The 26551-nt window shown below is 42.9% G+C and overlaps 1 protein-coding gene across 4 annotated transcripts in view; it reads left to right on the top strand.

Moving 5' to 3' along the window:
* Positions 1 to 3263: 3263 nt before the first annotated feature.
* The window catches only part of Pan3 (poly(A) specific ribonuclease subunit PAN3), a 135624-nt gene continuing 112336 nt past the window's right edge, over positions 3264 to 26551 (top strand). For 3 of the 4 annotated variants that reach the window (XM_090342335.1, XM_090342334.1, XM_090342333.1), the window contains exons 1-4: positions 3264 to 4182; positions 16124 to 16245; positions 17139 to 17205; positions 21051 to 21121. In XM_090342335.1, coding sequence (XP_090198461.1) covers positions 3738 to 4182; positions 16124 to 16245; positions 17139 to 17205; positions 21051 to 21121 — 705 coding nt within the window. In that variant the 5' untranslated portion in view covers positions 3264 to 3737. Of the gene's footprint in view, positions 4183 to 16123; positions 16246 to 17138; positions 17206 to 21050; positions 21122 to 26551 lie in introns of those variants that run through there. The other variant, XM_090342336.1, reaches the window with a different exon arrangement.

Genomic DNA, 26551 nt, shown 5'->3' with positions numbered 1-26551 from the left:
AGGATAAGAGTGTCACAGACTCACAGACTTTCCTTCTTGAGCTGACTTCAAACAGTGATGCTCAGATCTCAGCCTCCTGAGTACCTAAGATTACAGAGGTAAGCCTGGTTATTCTGGAGACTTTATCATAGAGATTTTATACATCAGAGTTTGTTTGGTATGTAATAGGAAACAATAGATTGTCAATTAAGGTTAATTTGAATGACATGGTTAATCTGATATGAAATGACTGAATCTGTTGTCTATCAATATCACCTGCCTCATCAAGGCATCATAAGATACACATGCTCATTTAACAAATGTCAAAATACACTGCATGAGGGGCTGGGAGTTTGGCCTTGTGGTTAGAGTGCTTGCCTAGCATGCACAGAGACCAGGGTTCCATTCTTCGGTACCACATACCTAGACAAAGCCAGAAGTGGTGTTGTGGTTTAAGTAGCAGACTATTAGCCTTGAGAAAGCCAAGGACAGTGCTCAGGCCCTGAGTTCAAGCCCCAGGAATGGCAAAAAGAATAAATAAAAAAATTGTTTCCGGGCTGGGAATTTGGCCTAGTGGTTGAGTGCTTGCCTAGCATGCACAAAGACCCGGGTTCAATTCCTCGGTACCACATACATAGAAAAAAAAAAAAGCCAGAAGTGGTGCTGAGGCTCAAGTGGTAGAGCTCTAGCCTTGAGAAAGTCCAAGGGCAGTGCTCAGGCCCTGAGCTCAAGCCCAGGACTGGAAAAAAAAATTGTTTCCAAAAAGCACTTCTAATATTGTATTACATTGAGTGGGGAAAGTGGTACTCAGGGTTTTGCTAGGCTTTCTTGTTCACAGCTATCTGCCACTTGAACCTTGTCCCTAGTCTAGCATTTTGCTGGCTGACTGCAGATGGAGTCTTTCAAACTTTTCTGCGAAGACTGCCATTAAATCTCCATCCTCTATACCGATGAAGTAGCTAGGGCTACATAACTTTTTATACCCTTGACTTGGCCTCCAGAAAAAGTCCAACTCTTTAACCTGCCCTTACAAGGACTTTTTGGTCTCTGCTCAGATCTCTATCACTATTCTAACAATCTAAGATCTTTTCCACCTCTAGGCTTTTTACCAAAGCCTGTTTGTCTAGAACATTCCTCCTTTATATTGACTACTACTTGTAGGAATTAAGCAATAAATAGCAATAGGTAAACTTGACTGAATTCTTGGACTTTTTCTTTTTTGGCCAGTCCTGGGGCTTGAATTAAGGGCCTGAGCATTGGTGTCTTTGGGCTTTTTCAAGGCTAGTGGTCTGCCACTTGAGCCACGGCACCCCTTCTGGCTTTTTTCTATGTGGTACCAAGAAATCGAACCTAGGTCTTTCACCTTACCACTAGGCCAAACTTCTGGCCCTAATGAATTCTTACTAAACATGGAATATCTCATATATAGAAGTAGATTATATATTATGAAGAACTTTTCTTCCAAGTACTACAAATTAGGTACAGAAAAACAACTTACCTAGAGTAACAGACATGGAGTGTAGTCACTGGATTCACCCCAGATGTGAGTTAATGTTTTCTTTTTTCCATTCAGGGGACTGAACCCAGAATGTTGCACTTGCTAGTCAAGCACTTTGCCAATGAGCTTCATTCCAGTCCTGAATTAATGTTTTCAATTCTGATACTCCATATTAGTTTTCTCTAATAGCTAACGTGATTTGGTTAGTCCTTAAGAGGAAGATGTGGGTTTATAACCAACAACTTGTGTGCTTTCTGTTTCCCTTACCAGAGGATCAACAACCATTTAAATTCAAATAAGAATCTATTGAGTTCACTTTGCTTCCCCAGCTTCTTCCACAATTCCTGGTACATGTAATGGGTATAAACTATTTGCTTCCTGGTAATATATAATGGGCAATACAAATTTTGTATATTGGATCAATAAAAGTGCTCTTAAAAGTATTAAGCTTGACTCTGGTGGCTTACACATGAAATCAGAGTTATTCAGGGGGCTGAGTTCTGAGGATCCTGGTTCAAAGCTGGCGTGGGCAGGAAAGTAAAACTTCAATGAAACAGCTAAGTGGGAGATGTGGCTCAAGTGGTAAAGTACCAGCCTTGAGCCCAAATAAGCCAGGGACAGTGCCTAGGTTCTAAGTTCAAGCCCCCAGTACTGGCATGCACACACACACACATAGATATATTAATATTAGTTTTATGTTTAGCTATCTGACATCACAAGGCTTGCCAATTTGTGTTATGGCAGAATAGAACTTTCCTTTTTATTTATTTTTTGCAGTGTGGTACTTATGTAATATCCACTCTTTTGTGCCTTGTCAGAATTCCTTAAATTCACCAACTACCTGCTCTTCACCACTTGATAAGCCTTTTGATTGAAATCCTTTTAGGAGGAAAAGCTAAAAATGCCCAGTTTCGGTTCATTGCTTAGCCTTCAAAATGCTTTGCATCTTTTTTTTTTTTTTGGTGTCGGTGTTGAGTCTTGAAAACTCGAGGCCCGGGCTCTGTCCTTGAGCTTCTCCGCCCCGGGCTAGCGCCTCACTGCTGAAGTCTCAGCTTCCCTTGAGGTTTTCCGTAGTCGGTCTGGAACTGAAGAGTCTGGCGGGCTTTCCCCACCCGGGACAGCTGCCCATTCCAACCTCCACAGGAGCAGGATTTACAGGCGCACCTTACTGAAAATCACACATATATACATATATATCAGAGGTGAACACACTTATCTTTTGAAAGCGAATTCCAGGTCCATCCTAAACTGACCAGAACAAAGCCATCTAGCGTTATTTATTCGTGATGCCCCAGTGTGGTTCTCGGCGGCGTCTGATTTTTTTCATTAAAAAAGAAAAACCAACAAAACAAAACTTACCCGGGGGCCTGTAGCAACATAATTGCCGAGGAAAACAGGTGCCGCCCGGGGAGGGGTGGGAGGAAGGGGAGGGAGCGGCCCGCCGACGACCCAGGTGCGGCTCCTCCGAGCCCTCCATTTCCGCTTGGTCAATGGAGAAGAAAGTGACACCTGGTTAGGTGGGGGGGGGGGCGGAATCGACGGCCGGGAAGAGACGGCGAGTCTCGAGAGCCACTTCGTCACCCGACGTCGCCTCGGACCGGGACGCCCCCGGCAAGGTGGTGGTAGGGGAACCGGCTCTCCTCCCCGCCCCACCCGTCCGTCCTGCCTTCCACCCGCGGCGCTCTCCCCCCCCCCCGACCCCCCCGACCTCCTCCCCCTGCCCCCCACGCGCTCCCGCTACCCACAAGCCACCGCGCCCCGCGCGCACGCGCAGCGGCCACCGCCGTCTCAGGAAGAGGAAAATGGAATAAACAACTCGGAGGAAACCCGAGCGCGAGGGAGCGAGTGGAGGCAGAATTTGAAAATAAACCGGCCCCCTCCGTCCTCTCCGCCCGCTGGCTGCCGCCATCGCTCCTTGCTCTCTCAGGCCCGCGCCCCTTAAGTCCCCGTCTGGGTCCGCGTGCCCACCCCGTCCGTCGTCCCGCGCGGCCCCTTTAAGAGAAGAGAAGGAACGAGCGAGCGAGTGAGTGAGAGAGGGAGAGAGAGAGGGGGGAGAGAAGAGAGAATCCCGGCTCTTCCCCCCCCGCCCCTCCTCCCCTCTCCCCTCCCCCTCTCCCTCTCCCCGGGCGGCTCCGGCTCCCGCTGCGGGACGACCCGCCCGCCCGGCCGCGTCCCGGGCCTCGGCCGCGTCTGCCTTCCCTCCCCCGTCTATGGTGGCCTCGGCGGCGGCTCTGGCGGGGGCCGAGGCTGCGGCGGTGCCATGAACAGTGGCGGCGGCCTCCCGCCCCCCTCGGCCGCCGCCTCCTCCCCCTCGTCCTCGCTGGCGGCGGTGGCGGCGGCCCCGCCGGGGGTCGGGGGTGTCCCGGGCGGGCCGGCCGCGGCGGCGGCGGCGGCGGCGGCGGGAGTGAAGCTGAAGTACTGTCGCTACTACGCCAAGGACAAGACTTGCTTCTACGGGGAGGAGTGTCAGTTCCTGCATGAGGACCCGGCCGCCGGGGCCGCCCCGGGCCTCGGCCTCCATAGCAACAGCGTCCCCCTGGCGCTGGCCGGGGCGCCGGTGGCCGGCTTCCCTCCGGGAGCCCTGCCGGGAGGGGGAGCCGGGCCGCCCCCGGGACCCAAGAAGCCGGACCTGGGGGCTCCGGGGGCGGCCGCCGTTGCCGGCGTGGGAGGAAGCAGCGGGGGACTCGACGGACCGCGGCTGGCGAGTAAGTGTGGCCCCGGTGGGCAGGGCCCCGGCCCGGCTCGGGGCGCGGCGCTGGGGGGGGGACGGTGTGAGGCCTGGGCCGGATGAGGCCCCGGCTGCCGGTGGGAACCGAGCCCGGCCCGCGGGGTTTCCCTCACCCCCCTCCTCGGGCGGTCGGAGAGGCCTAGGCCGGAGCCCTCCTTCCTCCTTCCTGCTCGCCAGCGAGCCCGGGAGCGAGGGGAGGCGGGACGCGGGTGGGGGGGACTGGGGTGCTGGGAGAGCGGGGCTGGAAGGCGGGGGTTCGCGGGGGGGGGGGGAGAGAGGAATGGGCTTTGGCGTGCGAAGTGTGAAAAGGGGGGTGTCGTTTCCGGGGGGTGTGGAAAGGGGCCGGGTTTACCGCGAGCACATGTGTTTTGCCTGCTCGTGTGGAGTAGTGTCTTGGGTGTGTTGCGGTTCGAGAGTGTGTGTGTGTGTGTCTGTCTGTCTGTCTGTCTGTGGAGGGGAGGGTCACGCCTAGGGCTTGCTTGCCCGAGGCGATTGAAGAATGGGGGGGGAGAAAACAAAGTATGGAAGGTTTTGGGGGAACTAAAGGCTTTCCAGGCAGGGAATTGCTTTCTAAGGATTAGAAGGGAGCAGGGACCTCAGGTTTAGAGAGTTTAGCAATTTCACAAGACCTGCTTTGCATTTCAACACCGTTTCCTGAAAGTTTGGAATACGTTAATTGGTGTCAGTAGGCATCCATCGACTAGTCTTCCACAACGTAGACTTAACCAAACGTACCTTGAAAGTTTTATGGTGCTGCAGCACGCAGTGGTGTGCGGTTGGGCAGTTGGGTAAGGCTGTTGTATAGTCTTAGGTGGTTGGTTTTTTTTTGTTTTTTTTTGGCCAGTCTTGGGGCTTGAACTCAGGGCCCGAGCACCGTCCTTGGACTTTCTGAAGGCTAGAGCTCTACCACTGGAGCCACAGCACCACTTCCGGCTGTTTCTGTGTATGTGATACCTAGGAATCGAACTCTGGTCTCCCGTGCATGTTACAGCAAACACTCCACCACTAGGCCAAACTCCTGGCGGGGGCTGATAGTTTGCCTTTCATTCTTCTGTTTATGTGGTACTGAGGAATTGAACTCAGCTTCATGCATGCTAGGCAAGCACTCTACTACTAAGCCATGTTCCCAGCCCCTTTTTCTGTTCTTTTTTTTTTTTTTTTTTGTGGGATCATGGAGCTTTAACTCTGGGCCTAGGCATTGTCCCTGAGCTCTTCAGCCTAAGGCTACCACCCTAACCTTGAGCCAAGCCCCACTTCTAGAGGTTAATTGGAGAAGAATCTCAGGTCCTTTTGTACCTGGGCTGACTTTGAACCTTGATCCTTAGATCTCAGCCTCCTGAGTAGCTGGGATTACAGGTGTGAGCCACCTGGCTCCTCTCTCTTTCTTACCCCTTCCTCTCTCAAAAAGATTGTATTTCTTTTGGAATGGTAAACTTGACCTCATTAAAGATGGTACTACTTTTGTAATGATGGACTAAACCTTGTTTTGTGGCTCAGGCTATAGAACTCAGATCCCTGGCAGGTTAGGAAAGGCTTCTACCACTGGCTGCAAGGGCTTGATTTCAGTGCAATACAGATACATTTGATGAAGCAGATAGCTAAGCAAATTGTAGCCAGATGCTGGTGACTCACACCTGTAATCCTAGCTGCTCAAGGGGCTGAGAGCCTGGTCAGTAGCTCATGCCTCTCATCCTAGCTACTCAGGAGGCTAAGATCTGAGGATCAAAGCCAGCCTGGGCACAAAAAAGGACCTGAGACTCTTATCTCCAATTAACTCTAGAAAATAGGAAGTGGGGCTTAGCTCAAGGGTAGGGGGTTAGCCTTGAGCTGAAAAGCTCAGGGACAATGCCCAGGCCCAGTTCAAGCCCCATGACCCACCAAAAAAAAAAAAAGAGGCTGAGATTGAGGATCAGAATTCAAAGCTAGCCTGGGCAGGAAAGTCCTTGAGACTCCTATATCTAACCACCAAAAAGCTAGAAGTGGAGCTATGGCTCAAAGCCATAGCTCTAGCCTTGAGTGGGAAAAGCTCAGGAACCCTGCCTAGACTCCGAGTTCAAGCCCTATGACAGACCAAAAAAAAAAAAAAAAAAAAAGAGAAAACAAAGAGAAAAAGGAGGAAATTCTAATTTTGTTTTGTTTTTCTTCTTTTTTTTAATGGTGGAATCTACTCTCCTCTCCTTATTTTTCTGTTGTGTCTGGAGCTTGAACTCAGGGCCTAGGCACTGCCCCTGAGCTTTTTAGTCAAGGCTAATGGTCTACCACTTGGGCCATAGTACCGCTTTTAGCTTTTTTGGTGGTTGGTTGTAGTCTCATGGGACTTTTCTGCCCAGGCTGGCTTTTAACAGTGATCCTCAGATCTCAGTCTCCTGAGTAGCTGGAATTCCAGCCAATAATGCCTGGCTGGAATTTAACCCTTCTGAAAAGCAGCTTTGTTGTTTTCAAGGTAAATTTCCTAAATTAATTTAAGGACGTTTGAGCCAAACACTTGTGGCTCCTTCCTCTAATCCAAGTTATTCAAGGGATTTGGCTTTTTGGTTTCTCAAACTGAGAAAAGTTTGGTAGACTATTTTCAAAATAACGAGTGGAAAGTGCAATTGCCAGGTTCTTAGATCAAATCTAGTACTCACCCCTAAAGTTTTTTATGCTAGCTGGGCAAGGTGGCACATGCCTGTAATCCTAGCTACTCTGGAGGCTGAGATCTGAGAATTGCTCTTAAAAGCCAGTCCAGGCACTAAAGTCTGAGACTCATCTCCAATTAAACACTACAAAACAGGAAGTGGTGCTGTGGCTCAAGGGATAGGATGGTAGCCTTGAGCTGAAGAGCTCAGAGATAGCACCCGGGCCCGGAGTTGGACCCATGACTGACCAAAAACAAAGTTTTATGCTAATAATAATTGCTCTTTCTAAGGGTTTCCTGTTAATGAGTAGTTCTGACCTGAAACATAGGTGAAGCACAGGAGTTAGAGGAAAAAAACAGTGGCTAGAAAAGTGTTCAAACATGAACACCTAGGTGTTTAGGTGTTACTTGATTTAAATAGATTTATATTTGGACTCTGGTGCTTGGTTTAATGTGGCAGGCTTCATGATATTTCAATAATCTAGGTTATGACTCCTAGCTGAGATACAGTTACTGCATATTCCCCACCACCAGTGGCTCATACCTTAATCTTAGCTACTTCAGGAAGCTGAGATCTGAGGATTTGTGGTTTAGTGAGATTTCTTTTTTGGCCAGTCCAAAGTTTGAACTCTCCTTGACCTTTCTCAAAGTTCACCCTCTACCACTTGAGCCATACTGCTGCTTCTGGCTTTCTCTGGTTATGTGCTATGGTGGAATTGAACTCAGGACTTTGTGCATTCTAAGCAAGAACTCTACCACTAGGCTACACTCCTTGCTCTCAGTGAGACTCTATCCAATTAACCACCAGAAAAAAAACAACCCTATATGTAAATCAACCCCTATACCACAGACAGACAAAAATCGAGAAGTGGAGTTGTGGCCTTGAGTAAAAAAGCTAAGGGACACTACTCAGTGTCTGTCTGTCTCTGTCTCTGTCCCCCCCCCCCCCCTCTTTTTTTTTTTGCCAGTCCTAGTCTTCAGCTCAGAGCCTCAGCACTGTCCTTGGGCTTTCCTCAAGGCTAGTGTTTTACCCTGACCCACCACACCACTTCTGGCTTTTTCTGTGTATGTGGTTCTGAGGAATGGAACCCTGGTCTTCGTGCATACTAGGCAGGCACTCCACCACTAGGCCAAACTTCCAGCCTAGTACTCAGTCTCTTGAGTTCAAATCCCAAGACCAGCACACACACACACACGCACACGCGCACGCGCACGCGCACGCGCACGCGCGCGCGCGCATACACACGTGCACGCACACGCTTTATACTGTGATTGGCTTGTAAAACTGATCAGGAATGTGAGAAGAGGATAGTATGGAGATTAAGTGTAAAATTTCAGAACTGTTGTTAATTTACTTACTATTAACTTTTATATGTTCATATTACAGTTTACTTACCATTAACTTTTACTTACATGTTCATACTACTATTAACTTTTACTTACATGTTCATACTACATCTTTTTTTTCTTGCCAGTCCTAAGGCTTGAACTCTGGGTCTCAGCACTGTTTCCAAGCTTCTTTTGGTTAAGGCTAGCAATCACAGCACTTCTGATATTTTGAGTACTTTATTAGAACTTAGAGTCACAGACTTTACTGTGCCAGCTGGCTTCAAGCCACAGTCCTCAAATCTCAGCTTTCTGAACTAGGATTACAGGTGTGAGCCATTGGCATACCTGGCCATACTACATCTTTTGAGATTAAGCTTTGTCTAATTCAGATAGAGAACACATTCGAAAGAATGCTTTTAGGAGTAGTTTAAGTCTGTCACTTAATTCATACCTATAATCCTAGCTACCCAGAAGGCTGAGATCTGAGGGGGAAGAGGAGAGATCTCCCAAGACTTCCCAGCAACCTCAGTTTTGTAGTTCTTCTGTCCAGTTGCTTTTACTGGTTGGAGTCTGTTGCCTGCTGCTTTTCTAGGCTGGTGGAGCACACTGGTGACCTTAAAAGTTCAATAGTGTTGGGCATTGTTCTAAGTGATGACAGTTTCACAAGTCAGTGTATGGCTTTCATGTTTGCCATCAAAAACATCCTTTGAAATTTGGATGGATACTACCGTTGGCCTCACTGTTGAATTCTGTGTGCTTCTAGTGGCAGTACTATAGGGATACTGCCAGTGTTAATATATCTATATGGGTGAGTTCTGAGGTGATTGTTATCAGGCAAGTTGAGGATGTCCTGGCTGGGTCCCCCAAACCATGCTCTAGATCTGTGACTGGGGTAGCAGTTTCAAAGGTTTCTGAAAGGCCTGCAGGGTCATTCTCATTGTTTTGCTAATCCTCTATGGATATCACTTCTCAGTAAAGTTTAATTTAGGTACTTTTTATTGGTTTTTTTTTTTTTTTTGCATTTATATATACTTCACATTCTTTATATGTTCAGGCTTTGAGTTTCCCAAATTTTTCCATTCTATCTCTCTTAATTATGTTCTATTTCTCTTAATTATAAGTTCTAGCTTACAGGTAAGCTAGAACTTATAATTAAGAGAAATACATCATTTCTTGCTTCTCACTCTCACTGCATACAGTTAAAAGTAGTCACTGCTGCTCCTTCATTGTTTAGAAATTTCTACTGCTGCATATCCTAGTTTATTATTTTTGGTTAGTTACTATTATTGTTATGCTGGTCCTGGAGCTTGAACTCAGAGCAGAGGTGCTGTCCCTGAGCTGCCTTTTTTTTTTTTTTTTTTTTTTTGTGCTGGTGCTGGGTCTTGAACTCAGAGCCTGAGCACTGTCCTTGGGCTTTTTCCTCCTCAAGACTAGTGTTATACTACTTGAGTCACAATACCACTTCCCACTTTTTTCTGTGTATGTGGTACTGAGGAATTGAACCCTGGTCTTCGTACATGCTAGGCAAGCACTCTACCACTAGGCCAAACTCCCAGCCTGGCTGAGCTGCCTTTTGCTCTAGGCTAGTGTTCTACTCTTTGCACCATAGCTCTACTTCCAGCTTTTTGTTGGTGGTAAGGGGAGGGGACCCTGGTAGTTTTATTGGAGATAAGAATCTCAGATTTTTTTTTTCTTTTTTGGCCTGGGCCAGTCTAACTGCAATCCTTAGAACTCAGCCTCCCGAATAGCTAACTAGCTAGGATTAGAAGTGAGAACCATGTAATGTTAGAAATGTTTTCTTTTAAATAATTTATTTTAGAGGTGAAACACAGTGAGGTTACATTTATATAAGTCAGATGAGTACATTTCCTTTCACATAGTGTCATTAGTTCCCTTATTTCTCCCATTCCCTCCATCCCATGTCTGCCCACTAGTTGCACAGTTAACTTTCATCAATGTCCAGTCTGCTTCACCGCTGTACATTTTTTTTAACCTGTTTCCCTTGGATTCTATGCTCTGTATATAGCAATAATTGTAGTAGTGGGCTGGGAATGTGGCTTAGTGGTAGGTGCTTTCCTAGCATGCATGAAGCCCTGGGCTTGATTCCTCAGTACCACATAAACAGAAAAAGCCAGAAGTGGTGCTGTGGCTCAAGTAGTACAGTGAGCAAAAGCTCAGTGGCAGTGCTCAGGCCCTGAGTTAAATCCTGGACTACCCCCTGCCCCTCCCTCTCTGCCAAAAATTTGTGCCTTTTCTGGAAGAGTTTAGTAGTAGGAAAAGCTCCCCTCCCTTCCTGCTACAATACTGGTACTTGCTATTATACTAGGTGTATTAGTCTAATTTTCCTTGCTAGAATAAAATATCTTAGGTTGTGTACTTTATAAAAAAGTGGTTTGTTTAGCAGTGCTAGTTTTGTAGGCTATAAGTCTGATGAGCCTCTTGGCTGAAACATGTGGCAGATGGCATCCTGGCAGAAATATGATAGGAAAAGATTCATCACACAACAAGGCAGGAAGCCAAAGAACAGGGAGAGCCCAGCCTTGTTTTTTTTTTTTTTTTTTTTTTTTTTTTTGTTGGGGGGTGGGGAAGGAGTTGGATTGTGGGACTTAAACTATGTCTGGGCCTGGGCATTGTCTCTGAGCTCTTCAGCTCAAGGCTACTGCCCTACACTTGAGCCAAGCCCCACTTGAGGTTTTCTAGAGGTTAATTGGAGGTAAGAGTCTCAGGTCCTTTTGTGCCTGGGCTGGCTTTGAACCTTGGTCCTCAGATCTCAGCCTCCTGAGTAGCTAGGATTACAGGTGTGAGTCACCTCGCCTGGTTTAGGTGACTAATTTCTTAATGTATGTTACTCTCTCTGTATCTGTCTTTCTCTCTCCCTCTGTGTCTCATGGTAGTTTCTGAGAGTTTGAACCAAGGGCTTTGTGGGTCTTCTGCTTGGCCAAGGGTGGTACTCTGTCACTTGAGTTACACCTCCACTCTGGCATTTTGCTGAATAATTGAAAGTCTCATGGTTTTTCCTGCCCAGGCTGGCTTTGAATGACAGTCCTCCAATCTGAGATGTGAGATGCCAGCGGTGGCTTGCTTTCTCTTTTCTTTTTCTCCCTTCCTCCCTCCCCCCCTCCCTCCCTCCCTCCCCTCCCTCCCCTCCCTCCCCTCCCTCCCCTCCCTCCCCTCCCTCCCCTCCCTCCCTTCTTTCCTTCATCCCCTCCCTTCCTCTCCCTTTCCCCTTCCTCCTCCCCCCTCCTTTTTCTTTCTCAGTCCTGGGGCTTGAATTCAATGCCTGGTCACTGTCCTTGGACACTTTTTATTTTTTATTATTTATTTATTTGTAGATTTTGGGGCTTGGAATCTGGGCCTGGGCGCTGTCCCTGAACTCTTTCACTCAAGGCTACTACCCTACCCATTAAGCCACAGGCCCAGTTTTCTGATGTTGAGTTGGAAATAAGAATCTTGCATTCTTTACTACCCGGGATGGCTTTGAACTGTGATCTTAACATCTTAGCCTCCCGAGTAGCTAGGATTACAAGTGTGAGCCACAGGGCCCTGGCTTCCTTGGACACTTGTTTTTTTTTTTTTTTTTTTTCCTGGCCAGTTGTGGGCTTGAGCTCAAGGCCTACACACTGTCCTTCGACTTTCTCAAGGCTAGAACTCTACCACCTGGCTTTTTTCTATGTATGTGATACTGAGGACTCGAACCCAGGTCTTCATGCATGCTAGGCAAGCACTCAACCACTAGGCCAAACTCCCGGTCATCCTTAGACACTTTTTGTTCATCCTTGTGCAGGGAGAAGCTTTGCTAATCTGTTTAATTCTCTTTTTATGTGGTACTAAGGAATCAAACCCAGGGCTTCCTGCATGCTAGGCAAGCACTCTCTTACTAAGCTATAGTCCTAGCGCTAATCTAGTATCATTTACAGTTTTAGTCATATCATTTGAGTGTTCTTTTGTGTGTAGTGGTTAGTCCTGGAACTTGAACTCATGGCCTGGGTATTTAATTTATTGTTGTTGTTGATTGGGAACTTGAACTCAGTACATGGGCACTGTCTTGAGCTTTTTTGCTCAAAGGTAATGGTCTACCACTGAGTCACACAGTGCCTTTTCTGTTTTCCTGGTGCTTAATTGGGGTTAAAAGTCTCATGACTTTTTCTCTCTGGGCTAGCTTCATACTGTGATCCCTACCCTTTTAAAAATTTTTGGGCCACTGCTGGGGCTTGAACTCAGGGCCTGGGCACAGTCCTTGAGCTTCTGCTCTGTTTATGTGGTACTGAGAAAGTGAACTCAGGGCTTCATGTATGCTAGGCAAGCACTCCACCACTAGGTGATGCTCCCAGCCCAAGCTGTTTTTATTATTATAGCTCTGTTGCACACCTTGAAGTCTGGAATTGTGATGACTTCCTGGATTCCTGTTTTTTTTTTTTTTTGTCCAAAATTGCTTTGACTATTAGTGATCAGATAAAATATAGGAGGTTATATCAATTTTTTTTAATATTTGCCTAAGCTCTTGAATGTCCTAAGATAAAGTTCCATGGATGCTGGGAATGAGTATTATTTGGTTAAACATCTCTACACTTTTTTTTTCTTTTGTTGGTCATGGAGCTTGAACTCTGGGTTTGGGTTCTGTCCCTGAGCTCTTCAGCTCAAGGCTACAACTGTACCACGTTGAGCCACAGAGCCACTTGTGTGGATTAATTGGGAGATAATGTCTCAAGGACTTTAGAGCCCTGGATGGCTTTGAACTCTGATCCTCAGATCTCAGCCACCTGAGTAACTAGGATTACAGCATAGTTTTATTTTTAATTAGCACATAGGAATTGTGTATTTATGGAGTATAGTATGGTATTTGAATATGTAAATGCCATGTAAAATGGTAAAATTAAGTTAATTAGCTTATCTGTTACCTTAGACATTTATCTTACGTGTTTGTTAGCACTATTTAGTATCTCTGTGCTAGTTATTTTGAAAGAATTACAAATAGTTACATGCTTATTATAGAACATTGGAGATTATTTCTCCCACTTGTACTCCTGTATTAATTAATCATCATCTGGTTATGACCTCATACTTCCCATGCTCTGATAAATGCTTAAGTTCCCCCTCCTCTCCTTAAAAGTATGTTTAAGTAATGGGACCAAGACATGTGGAAGGGTATCAATGTATGTGAATTAATGCACCTTCTATCTGGCAAATATCATGTTACCCTTTTATTAAATACAATAAAAAAAAACAAGGAAAAAAAGTATGGTTAAATAAGATTAGGGCCCACTATTGACTTCATTTTAACCTATCACAGTGACTGTAACTATATAAACAATATCAATTTCTAGGATAAGAGGGGTTAGGATTCCAACATAGGAATTTTGGGAATATAGTTCTAAAAATGGACTACTGTATTACATTATATACCCAGTTAATTAATGCCTTAATGGTTTGTGGGTGTTCTGTATTACACACATGTGTAGGGCCTCACAATGGTGGTTAAGTTGGTTAAGATGGTTTGCAGTCAGATGGAAAACTGAGAAAGATTTAATCCCCTCCCTCCACCCCTGCTCCTCCTGGTTTTTTCCTAAGCAAAAGTCATACGAAAGAAGACTTAAAAGATTTGATCTCTTTTTGACTGGGCACTGGTGACTCACACCTGTAATCCTAGCTACTCAGGAGGCTGAGATCTGAAAATGACAGTTCAAAGCCAGCCTGGGCATGAAAGTCCATGAGATTATTTTTTTTCCCCCCAGATCCTGGGGCCTGAACTCAGGGCCTGAGCACTGTCCTTGGGTTTTCTCAAGGCCAGAGCTCTACCACTTGAGCCACAGCACCATTTCCAACTTTTAATATGCATGTGGTACCGAGGAATCAAACCTGGGTCTTCATGCATGCTAGTCAAGCACTCTACCACACTAGGCCAAACTCCTGACCAAAATCCATGAGATTCTTATTTCGAATTAACTACCAGAAAATGGAAGTGGCACTGTGGCTCAAATAGTAGAGCTCTAACCTTGAGCTGAAGAGCTCAGGGACAGTACCCAGACCCAGAGATCAAGCCTCAGTACTACCCCCACCAAAAAAAAAAATTGATCTCTTTTCATGACTTTACAGAAACATTCTTAGGATCAAAAGCTTGTCATTATCAACAGTACAGTCTTTTTTTTTTTTATTTAACTTTTTTTTTTTTGTGAGGCTTGAATGCTAGGCTAGCTTTATTGCTCCAAGGATTCAAGGCTGGTGTTCTTGAGCCACAGTTCCATTTCTGGCTTTTTGTTGGTTTATTAGGGATAAGATTTTCATGGGCTTTTCTTGGCTGGTTTGGTTTTAAATTCCAGTTGTCAGCTTTTAGCCCCCTGAGGTTATAGGTGTGAGCCACGGTGTCCAGCCAGTATTTTTCTTATATTTGCTTTTATTTGTAGATTGTGATGGCAGGTGTGTGTGTGGTCTAGGTTTTTATTGACTGGAGAAGGATAAAGGCTTTGTACTTAAGTGGCAGCTTAGAAAGCTGGAATGCCAAATACTTGGGAAATTATATCCAAAACTCCTTTGTCTAGTAGTTTGTGATAGCTTCATTCTAAGACAAGCTCCATTCTAAGACAGGACACAAAATTCCTTCCCTTTGCTTCCTTTGCAGACTTACCTAACAATGTTAACTGCTACAGTTGTGGTGTATTTCAAAAGATGTAAGCAAACAGTCTAGACTAGAAGTTGTGGTTCCACTGCCTTCAGTTATAAGGTAGAAAATTTGACAAGGAAACTAGACATGCAAGTGTGATTTTTTTTTTTCATGTTGCATGTGATGGCCGTTAGATAATTAGTGTAAAATACTGTTTATGTTGGGAGAAGTAATCAACATGAACACTGTTTAACAGCTTTTTTTTTTTTTGGCTGGTCCCGGGGCTTGAATGCAGGGTCTGAGCATTGTCCTTGGGCTTTCTCAAGGCTAGCGCTCTACCATTTGAGATTTAACACCACCTCCAGCTTTTTTTTATTAAAAAATTTATTAACATTGATTTTTACATCATATTTCACATGACTTGTTTAACAAGCAAGTATTCAGGAAGGGAATTTCTATATACAATCACTGGTGTTTAGATTTTTAGAACATAATTAAAATTAGGCTGAGGGTTTGTATGCCATAGATATATATTAATCTATGTAATAAAACGTGATGTCTACAGAGCCATAGATTTTTATGTCTATGTAGTTGTGTTCATATTTCCAATACCATATCCATAGCATTGGGTATGCAAATATTGAGTCCTCACTCTTGTACTGTTTGGATCTATTAAGGATACCATGTGCCTTTTGTTCCTTTGGTCTTGTCTTACTCAACATGATTCGCTCTAGATTCATCCACTTCCCTTCGAATGCCATTATTTTATCTTGTCTGTTGGCTATGTAGAATTCCATTGTGTATATCTATATATCTATATATATATATATATCACATTTTTTGTTTGCATTCATCTGCACCAGGGCATCTAGATTGTTTCCATTGCTTGGCTTTTGTGAATAGTGCAGAGATGATATTAAGGTCTTTGGTCCATTTTGAGTTAATACTTTGCATGGCGAAAGGCTAGGGTCAGTTTTTAGTTTTCTGCATGTGGCTGCCCAGTTTTACCAGCACCAATAATTGAATTGACTGTTTGCTCCACTGTATATCTTTGGCTCCTTTGTCAAATACAAGTTGCCTATAGGTATGTGGTTTTATTTCTGGATCTTCTCTACTTCCAGCTTTTTGTATGTATGTGTTCCCGAGGAATCAAACCCTGGTCTTAGTGCATGTACTCTATCATTAGGCCAAACTCCTGGCCCCTAACAGCTTTTTAGAGTAAAGCTAATCTTACTTGATCTTGCTTTGTGTTATGAATGGGTAACTAAACATGTGGCAGAAATTTGAGACTTTGAAGCTTATTTAGGAACATTGAAGCAAAATCAGTGTTTTGTCTTCTTGGATAACTTTAACTGCATTTCCCTTTCCTTGCAGTTCCTGGATTGGATGGAGGTTCTTTAACTGATACAAGTCTTACAGATTCCTATTTCAGTACCAGCTTTATTGGAGTCAATGGATTTGGAAGCCCCGTGGAAACAAAATATCCCTTGATACAGGTATATTTTTTTGTGGGAATTTATAGTCCTCTAAACAGTGAAATTTATTATAAGTGCAGGGCACACCTAGAAGATGGTTTGAATTGAGGAAGGAGTTTGAAATGATGATGAGATAGGTTGAGTATTGGGTGAGAAATTTCAAAGAGTAAGTTAGGAAGGGGAAATTGTATTAGATATATAGAGGGTAGAGAGAGTAGTTCATTTGTCTATGTGTTTGTGTATGTATGCTAATTAAACTTGGGGGTCATATGTGTGTGTTGGTTGGTTTTAAGTGTCATATATATATATATATATGTAAAAGACTTGTGAGCTTGAAGGGCTTTCTGGGTTGGAAAGACACAGAGGATACATATCTTGTATGTATGAGTGAATCAGGAAAGCAGAGGACATGTTTAGAAAATAGAAGATAAGCTGATACTCAACTTTTCTAAAGTGTATGAAGAATAATATCAATTGAGAGGCTATTAGAGCTTTTAATTACTATAGATAGTCAACTTTAGTCACTATATAACTCTACTTTAGTCACTGTATACCTTCTTGGTTGAATATCGGAAATCATACATATTTTGTGTATAAGGAAACTTGATAGTTATATATGTCTTGTTTAAGCTAGTGAATTATGGAAATCAAAATAGATTTATAATTTTGCCTTGTAAAGACATGAGAAACAAACTTGCAGTTCATATGTTTCATAAGTTTTTGCAAGTTTGTACTGAGTTTTAACTAAAAACCGATAGGAAAATTAGTGTGTTGATAATGCAAAAGATGGATTGAATTGGGAATGAAGCAAACAGGGTTAGTCTTAATTGTTGACACTGACACTCTGTGTGTGTGTGTATATGTATGTATGTATGTATGTATATGTGTATGTGTGTATATATTTCATTTTTCAGAGAATGACAAATAGTAGCAGCTCCCCAAGCCTTCTAAATGACAGTGCCAAGCCATATGGAGGCCATGGTAAGTCCTGGTTCCTTTTGCTTATGTGTGTGTGTGTGTGTGTGTGTAGTTTGTGTGCTCATACATTTGGAATTCTGTAAGCACCATGCTTGTTACAGAAAATTTGAAATCATGAGTGCTTTTCAATCACTATGAATTAGATCCAATTATTTAGTTTCATAGTTTACTTTTTTATTCCTCGTCCTTGGTCCCCATCCCCCCTTTTATTTTTGGTGTTAGTACTGGGGCCTCATACTCTAGTTTAGCTGTTTCCACTCAAGACTGATGTTATACGTCTAGAGCCACACAGCCATTTACTGCATTTTTTCTGGTTCATCGGAGATAAGTCTATTGTATTTATTTGCCCTAGCTCTCACCCTTTTTGAGTAGTGGGTCTTATAGCCATTAGTTACTGGTGTCTGGCTTTTCTTTGTCATGTGTGTGTTAGTCTTGGCATGAGTGCTGTCCCTGAGCTTTTGCTCAAGACTAACATTCTACTACTTGATCCAAAGCTCCACCTCTGGCTTTTTGGTGGTTAATTGTAGGTAAGAGTCTGAGATTTTTCTTCCCGGCTGGGTTTGAAACATGATTCTTAGATCTCAGTCTCCTGAGTAGCTAGGATTACAGGTATAAGCTACCAGCACCTGGCTATGTATGTATGTATGTATGTATGTATGTATGTATGTATGTATGTATTTTTGCCAGTCCTGGGCTTGAGCTCAGGGCCTGAGCACTGTCCTTGGACAGTTCTACCACTTGAGCCTCAGCACCACTTCTGGCTTTTTTCTATGTATGTGGTACCAAGGAATCGAACCTGGGTCTTCATGCATGCTAGGCCAGCACTCTACTCTAAGGCCAAACTCCCAGCCCCTATTTATTTTTTTTAAATGTTCTGTTTTTTTGACCAGTACTGAGGTTTGAACTCGGGGACTCATATTTTTCGCTTGGCTTTTTCATTAAGGCTGGTTCTCGACCACATAAGTCATATTTCCATTTCTGGCTTTTTGCTAATTAATAGGATTTGTCTGTTGAGTTAGATTTAGCAAGGATCAGCAACTGGAGAAACTCGGATTATATAGAGGGGGGCCACTAGTACCTGGCTTAGGAAAATGGTAATAATTAATCGTGAGAACAAGAGTTTGCATGCTGATTTGACTGTGATAGTTTTATGTATGTGTTTCAAATTTCTGTCACTATTTAGAAATTTCCATCTTGTGCTATTGAAAATAACATTTTCATAGTGGATAAAATACAAAAAGGTAATTTTCAGCATTATGTATTTTAATGTTCCCATAGAGTTTAAACGTTCAATTTTGTTTCAGGGTTTTGTTTTTTTTGTTTTTGGTTCTTTTTTGCTTTGTTAGTACTAGGTCTTAAGCTGGTAGCTTTGCGGTTAGGAGGCAGACACATTCATTCCCTTGAGCCAGGGCTACAACTCCTTTTTGTTTTTAGTCTTTTCCCTTTCTCCTATCCCTTCTCCCCTGTCTTCTCTCCCCTCTCACATTGTTTCCCCACTGTCCTCTCTCCTGTCTTTCAAAGTCTCAGACACCAATGGCTTCATACTTGTAATCCTTGCTACTCAGGAGGATGAGATCCAAGGATCTTAGTTGAGCCAGTTTGGGCAGGAAAGTCTTAATTCCAGTTAATCATCACCAAGCTGGAAGTGGTGGTATGGCTCAAGTAGTCGAGCACTAACCTTGAGCAAACAAGCCCAGAGATAATGTCCAGGCCCTAAGTTCAAACCCTACAATCCCTTTTTTCCCCAAAACAAAAACAAAAAGCTTAAATTTTACTCTCATTGACCCCAGGTAGCGATTTACCTACCCAAGCCTTCTCCGCTCACATAACTGGGCTCATAATGTGCATCTACACTCTTCTAGCTTACTGATTGAGATTTGGGCTACAGTTTTTTGCCCTGACTAGCAGAAATTTTTCTGATCTTCACCTTCTAACTAGCTGTGATTCCAGGTAAATGATGACTTTTTAGTGCTCTCAAAGTTAGCACAAGTCTGAATAATCACATGAGTAATAGTTTCTATTACAAAAGGCCAACAATGTAAGAAGTGTAATCTTGCAATTGTAATAGCTTTTTTTCTGAATTATTAGCTACTTGATACTAAATGTTAAGATCAATGAATGGTTAGATGAAAATTTAGATAGAAAAAATAGTAAGCAGTTTATTTACTACATTATGAAGACATGTAAAGTTTTTTTTCATGAGGATGCTTAATGTTTTTATTTTTTTACTTTATAGTTAACCTGCAGAGATTTAGAAATATGAGGCTTCTTTCCAAGCTCAAAAGTAAAAAAAAAGTATTTCATTGTATGCCTTACAACTGTAGTACTAAATACTTGAAAGGCTGAGATTTGAAGATTGCAGTTCAAAGACAGTTGAGGCAGAAAAACCTGCCAGGCTCTTATCTCTAACCACAATAAAGCTGAAAGTGGAGCTGTGGCTCAAGTATTGGTGGGCTAGCTTTGAAAATGAAAAAAGCTCAGGAACTATGCTCAGGCTCTGAGTTGAATTATATGTAAAATGATAAATAAGAGATACAATTTTGTTGGTAATTTAGAATTGCAGAATAGTAAAATTTGCCTATAATTTTTTTTTTTTTTGCCAGTACTGGCTTGAACTCAGGGCCTGAGCCATTGTCCTTGGGTTTTCTCAAGGCTCTACCACTTGAGCCACAGCACCACTTTTACCTTTTTCTATGTGTGTCGTAACCGAGGAATGGAACCTGGGTCTTCCTGCATGCTAGGCAAGCACTTGTCCCACTAGGCGAAACTCTTGGCCTTAGCTATAAATTCTTTGGATTCTGGGTTACTATTATTTTTTATTGTTACCAGTCCCCGGTCCTGAACTCAGGGCCTGGGTGCTGTCCCTGACCTTCTTTTTGATCAAGGCTAACGCTCTACCACTTGAGCCACAGTGCCACTTCTGGCTTTTCCTGTTCATGTGGTACTGAGGAATCCTGGGCTTCATGCATGCTAGGCCACATTCCTAGCCCCTGTGTTACTGTTTTGAAGTATTTAATATTTCCATTTTTGAACACTTAGTAATTTACTGTGTCTTTCTAGTAGGAACATAAAATAGATGTTAATAAATTTGCCAAGTATATAATGATTTGTAGAATAGATGAAGACCTTGCTGATTTATTTGCTTCTAGTTATATAATTCCGTTTAGCTTCTCTTACTCTTTCTTTTTTAGAGAGACAGTTTTCATTTTTAATATTTAGTTAAACAAAATACATCTTTGTAAACAAACCCAGCACAAGGCCAACAAAAAGGGGAAATCAAAACAAGAAAAACAAAGCCTAAGGTTGCCATGGGCATCAGGGTCAGACCTGCCCACTTCTTTAAAGGAAGTGGGGCTTTTTTGCCCGTGGGCATTAATTAGCATGGGTCCCTGTTCCTAAGAACCAGAATTGGATATGGCCAGCCCTGAAATGTTGAGGCATCTTTGCATGTCCTATTGGCTCCTGGTCTCTGCATGCATGGGAGTCCTCTGAAGCTCCGTTTGCACATGCCCAAAGCCTCTCTTACTCTTTTTATCCTCAGGATTTGGTCTTAAGAACACAGACATTAACTTAAGCTTCATCTAATAAACACTCAGCAATATGATTTGGATTTTCCTATTGTTTAGATCAACAGTTATATCCTAATCTATAGAGTTTCTGAGTAGTTGTATGAATACCACATATGGTTTAAAGAAATACTCATCAGCTTAATGCACTCAAATAGTATGTGAACATCCACTGAGTTATTGTGGCATATGGCTTATAATAGGCATTGTCAAATTACTATTGATTACATTTGTGGGTTACCTGAGTTGCCTGTGTGGAAACTTATGTAACTTGCCTTCCAGATCCTCTAACTTCATCTGCTTCATCCTTGTTTAATGACTTTGGTGCCCTCAACATCTCTCAGAGAAGAAAGGTAAGTAAAATTGAAACAAGTGAAACTAAATGGAATTAGGGGCAATGTTGGGAGTGTTACCTACATAGTGTCAATGTTCTTTTATCTGGGGGGGTGAGGGTGCTCATATGGACTGAAATGGTTTTTTTGGCCTTTTATCCTCTGTTCCTACTTCTTATATATGGAATTTCATTTGGTCTCTGTGAACTCCTCTAATAAGTGAAGGATGAAAACCTGTTTATTTTTGCCCATTCTCTTTATCTTAAATGAGTATTTAAAATTGCCTGTAATGATACAATGACTGTTTCTATGACCAAATGTAGATATGTTAATCATGATTTAACTATTTTTTACTGTTTTGTCTAAATTTCAAAATTTCCCGTTAAACACCTCATAAACTTAAAATTTTCAACTTTTTCTTTTTCCTTTTTATTTTTTGCTAGTATTGGGACCTGAACTTAGTTCCTTAAGTACCTGCTTGGCTGTTGCTCTACAACTTGAGTGTGGCTTGCCTGCCTGCCTTCCTGCCTTCCTGCCTTCCTGCCTGCCTTCCTTCCTTCCTTCCTTCCTTCCTTCCTTCCTTCCTTCCTTCCTTCCTTCCTTCCTTCCTTCCTTCCTTGGTTATGGGGCTTCAACTGTGGGTCATGGGTGCTGTCCCTGAGCTCTTCAGTGGAGTCATAGTGCCACTTCCGGTTTTCTGGCCATTAATTGGAGATGAGTCTTAGGGACTTTTGTGCCCGGGCTGGCTTTGAACTGTGACCCTCTCCTGTCAGCCTCCTGAGTTACTAGGATTACAGGCAGGGGCCACCATGCCCGGCATGGCCTGCTTTTTGCTTGGTTAGTTTGAATCAGATAGATTCTTCTGCCCAGACTGGCTTTGAATTTTGATCCTGTGGATCTCAACTCCTGTGTAGGATTATAATGTTGAGTCACAAGTGCCTGGCTAAAGTTCCAACTTTTTATAATTGATCTGACTATTTAAAACCAGTATGAAACTGCTTTCTCTCTTTTTTGGAGGGGTGGGAATAGGGTGTCTTTTTAAGATAGTATTGTTGTCATGCTCAGGCAGGCCATGACTTGTGATTTGCTTGCTTCAGACTCCCCACTGCTGGGATTAAAGTGTGTGCTGCCATATCCAATTCTCTAAACTTTGTTTTATATGTTAGAAATTTGATTCAAGCCACGCCTATAATCCTAACTACTCAGGAGGCTGAGATTCTGAAGATTGAGGTTCAAAGCTAGCTTGGGCACTAAAGACCGTGACACTCTTGATCTCCATTTAATCACTAGAAAACTAGAACATGGGAAGTGGGGCTGTGGTTCAAGGGATAGGGCAATAGCCTTGAGCTGAACTCAGGGACAACACACAGGCCCTGGGGTAGGGTTGTAGCCTTTTGAGCTGAAGAGGTCAGGGGCAGAGTTCAAGCCCCATGACTCACCAAAAAAAAAAAAAAAATTTAATTTGGAATTAAAGTTAATAGATTGCATATAGATTTTCATCCTTTTTTTTGTGTGTGTATCTGATTTGGAGCCTAAGTGCTGTCCCTTAGCTTCTTTGACTCAAGGTTACTACTCTATAATTTGAGCCACAGCTGTACTTTTTCCTTTTCTTTTCTTTCTTTTTTTTTTTTTTTTTTTTTGAGTTTATTGGAGATAGCCTGGTCAGGAAAGTTCATGAGTCTACCTTTGAACCATGATCTTCAAATCTCAGCCTCCTGAATAGCAAGTATTGCAGGTGTGAATGAGCTGCTGGTGCCTGGTGATTTTCGTATTACTTTATTAAACTTGTTCTGAGTAGCTTGATGAGTTTGAGTTTTAATGAGAGTCATGTTACTACTAATAGTCACGTGGAGAAAGGTCCTTTCTTGGGTAGGATCTGTAACAGCTACAGATGTTCAGGAGCTTATACATATTTAAATGATAGTTACTATAAAGCTCGTTTCATTTTTGTAGTCGTGGAAAAAAGACACCAAGTAAAATGCAAGATTTAGAAAAAGTGATATGAGTATAAAGTTCTTTGGGGAAGAATCTGAGCAGAGGATAATATCAGATGCAATTCAGGAATACCGATGATGTTGATTCTGTGACTTACACATACCTTGAGTCTCATTGAGTTGTATACATTAGGTGTATATGTTTATGTGTCAGCTATATAAAGTGTTTTAAAAAAATTCAGGAAGACTAGATGTTTGAAGGCAAAACAGATTTTGGGGGCAGATACAAGCACATTAATACCTACCTCATTGTTGGTTTTGAGGCTGGTTGGAATGTTTAGTTTCTAAATTGACATGTTAGAAGCAGAAAAGATTGGGGGGGGGGCAATAGGGAGGGCAGTGGACAGAGCCTGTTAACATGTGCATGAAGAACAAGACAGTAAATATCAGAGGCAAATTGGAAACCCAATTATTTGAAGCTCCTTACAGGAAAATAGGAACACCCACCCACACACACACACACACACACACACACACACACACACACAAACGTGTGTGTGTGTGTGTGTGTGTGTGTGTGTATACATTTTTTTATTTTTTATCTTTATTTTTGTTACTTGTGGGACTTGAACCTTCAGCTTAAGGCTACCACCCTACCACTTGAGCCACAGCACCACTTCCGGTTTCCTACTGGTTCACTGGAGATGAGATAGTCTCATGGACTTTAGTGTCCAGGCTGACTTTGAACTGGGCTCTTCAGATCTTACCCTCCTACTAATTTGTCTTAGGGTAGATCCCCTTATTGCCCTTTTCTTATTCCTTACTACAATTAACTAATTATATGATTTTAAAATATCTATTCTTTCCTCTCACCCCTCATCCCCCTGTTGGTTGTGGTGTTGAACTCAGCCAGGGCCTGGGTCTTCAGCTCTTTTGCTTAAGGCTAGCACTCTACTACTTTGAACCACAGCTTCACTTCTAGCTTTTGAGTGGTTAAGGAAATAGGAGTTTCACAAGGGCTTTCCTGCCCTGGCTGACTTTGAACTGTGATCCTCCTGAGTAGGATTACTGATGATACCCACCTAGGGTGTAGTCTTCATTCTTTTTCTAAGAAGTTATTATAGAGGAAAATAAGGAGGTTAAGTATTTTAATCTCAATATTTGTGGAGTTATTAAGATAAAACTTAGTGGGGAAGTGGTGCTGTGGCTCAAGTGGTAGAGTGCTAGTCTTGAGCTGAAATGCTTAGGGATAGTGCCCAGGCCCAGAGTTCAAGCCCCACAACTGGCCTATTTTAAAAGAAAAAAAGGAGGGGGGGGGGCAGGAATGTTAGTAGAGGCAGACTAATGTAGTGAATTGTCATTGTTTCCTCCTCCTCTTTGTCTTCTTCCCCCCCACTCCCCCTCCATCTTCCACCACCTCCTATCTTCCTTCCATGTAGTGGGGTGTGACTTAGGATCTAGTGTTTTGTAGACAGTCTATTTCATGAGCTATAACCTTTAGTTATTTCTCATATGGACATACAGTCTTGCTTTTTTTGCTCCTCCTGCTTATGGCCTCCTTGGGACTCCAGGTGCTTACCTCTCCTGACCTTTTTTCTGTGCTAGTTGAATTCGGGGTCTGGTCCCTGTCCCTGAGCTTTTGTGCTTAAGGGTAATACTTTACCTCTAGAGCCATAATGCCACTGCTGGCTTTCTTGGTGCTTAATTGGAGATGAGTCTCATGTATTTTTTTTTTTTTTGGCCTGGGCTGGCTTCAAACCATGATCCTCAGATCTTAGCTTCCTGAGTATGTAGGATTCTAGGATTGCAGGTTTGAGCTACCAGTTCCTGGCTGCTTTTTAGCTTTTGTGTTGTTGTTACGGTGGTGGTGGTGGTGGTTGTTGTTTGTGTGTGTGTGTGTGTGTTTGTGTTTGCCAGTCCTGGGGCTTAACCTCAGGGCCTGAGTGCTGCTGTCCCTAGGATTTTCACGAGGCTACCGCTCCACCACTTGAGCCACAGCTCTGCTTCTGGCTTTTTTTTGAATAGTTTATTGGAGATAACCGTCTCACTGACTTTCTTGCCCAGGCTGGTTTTGAACAATAATTCTCCGATCTCAACCTCCTGATTAGGTAGGATTATAGGTATGAGCTACCAGTTTTTCCTGACTTGTTTCATTTTATTTTCCCCCCCTTTTTTTTCTTGGTCTGAGCACAGGGCTTGAACTTGGTACCTGTGGCCTCTTTTACTCATTGGCTAGCACTCTACCAACTGAGCCATGTTTCCAATCTTCTCAACGTTTTGATTAAGATGAGGGTTCACATGAGTTTTTGCCCAGCTGGCCTCAATGATCCTAGATTTGACTCAGAGTTGGGATACTGTCTCTGAGCCTTTTTTTGATCAAGACTGGCCTTCTAGAGCCACAGCTTTACTTGTGGCTTTTTGGTGGCTAATTGGAAATGAGTCTTACAGGCTTCCCTGCCTAAACTGTGATCCTTACATCTTAGGCTCCTGAGTATTTTGAGGTATCGGCATGAGCCACTGTACCAGCAGATCTCTACCTTTTGAGTGGCTGGGATTACAGGTGTGAATGAGTCAGCACGTGGCCTTTGCTGAGATTTCCGAAGGTTTGGATCTGGAACTTTGCTATTTTGAGCCAGCTTTGCATAGCTTATTTTTTTCACCAGTGAAATAATAAGAGTGTATTGAATAGTTACTGTGACAGTTTATCTCTGAAACAACTAACTGAGGAAATCGAAAGCATTCACTTAAAAATTAATAATTCTTGTCATTTACTTTAAAAATATTGTGTAGTCTAGGGCATGACGAACTTTTCCATATTGGGGCTATCTGTCTCCTATGTTGCCTATGTGGATACATGGTTTTGTTTTTAAAAATTGTTAATGGTTTAGGGGAGAAGGTTTAAAATCGATTTGTATTAGAAATACTTGACACATGAATATTGCCTGTTACATACTTTACTTTGTAGTCACATGGAGGGTTCCTGAGTTTCTTTTCTGCTGTAGTTTAGAATATGTTAAATGATAGACTCTTTGTAAAAGTCATCTTTAATTCCATTTAAACAATACATTAAATAATTTACTGATTCTTGATATCATAGAACAGATACTTAGGCCATACTTAGCACTACTTTCATAGCTTGTAAGGTAAATCATTTTCTACATGTTCCACTTGGGTGAATCCAGGAGCCAGGATGTTGATATTTGGCTTTGACATTATGTGACATTGGATCAGACTAGCAGACTATTTCTACTGTGGACAGTTTGACCATGTGCTGTGTGGAAAATTGAAAGAGGACTGTGTGTCTTATTTCTCTCAAATCTAATTGTAGAGGCAATACGTGAGCCTACTGGAGAATACTCACACAGTAGAATATTAATACCAATTTTAATGTCTGGTAATTGCTAAGTAGCAGAATTCTCCAGATCCATTAGGGTTTTTAGAGAGATGATGTTTATAGGTGGTTTTTTGAGGTTGAGGAAAAATGAAGTCTAAGTATGCCGAGGATGTGCTCAAATTA

The sequence above is a fragment of the Megascapheus bottae genome, chromosome 11 (assembly GCF_031878675.1).
Source record: "Megascapheus bottae isolate mThoBot1 chromosome 11, mThoBot2.hap1, whole genome shotgun sequence".
Taxonomy (NCBI): Eukaryota; Metazoa; Chordata; class Mammalia; order Rodentia; family Geomyidae; genus Megascapheus; species Megascapheus bottae.
Note: the sequence above shows the minus strand (reverse complement) of the source record. Positions and strands in the feature narration are given on the sequence as shown.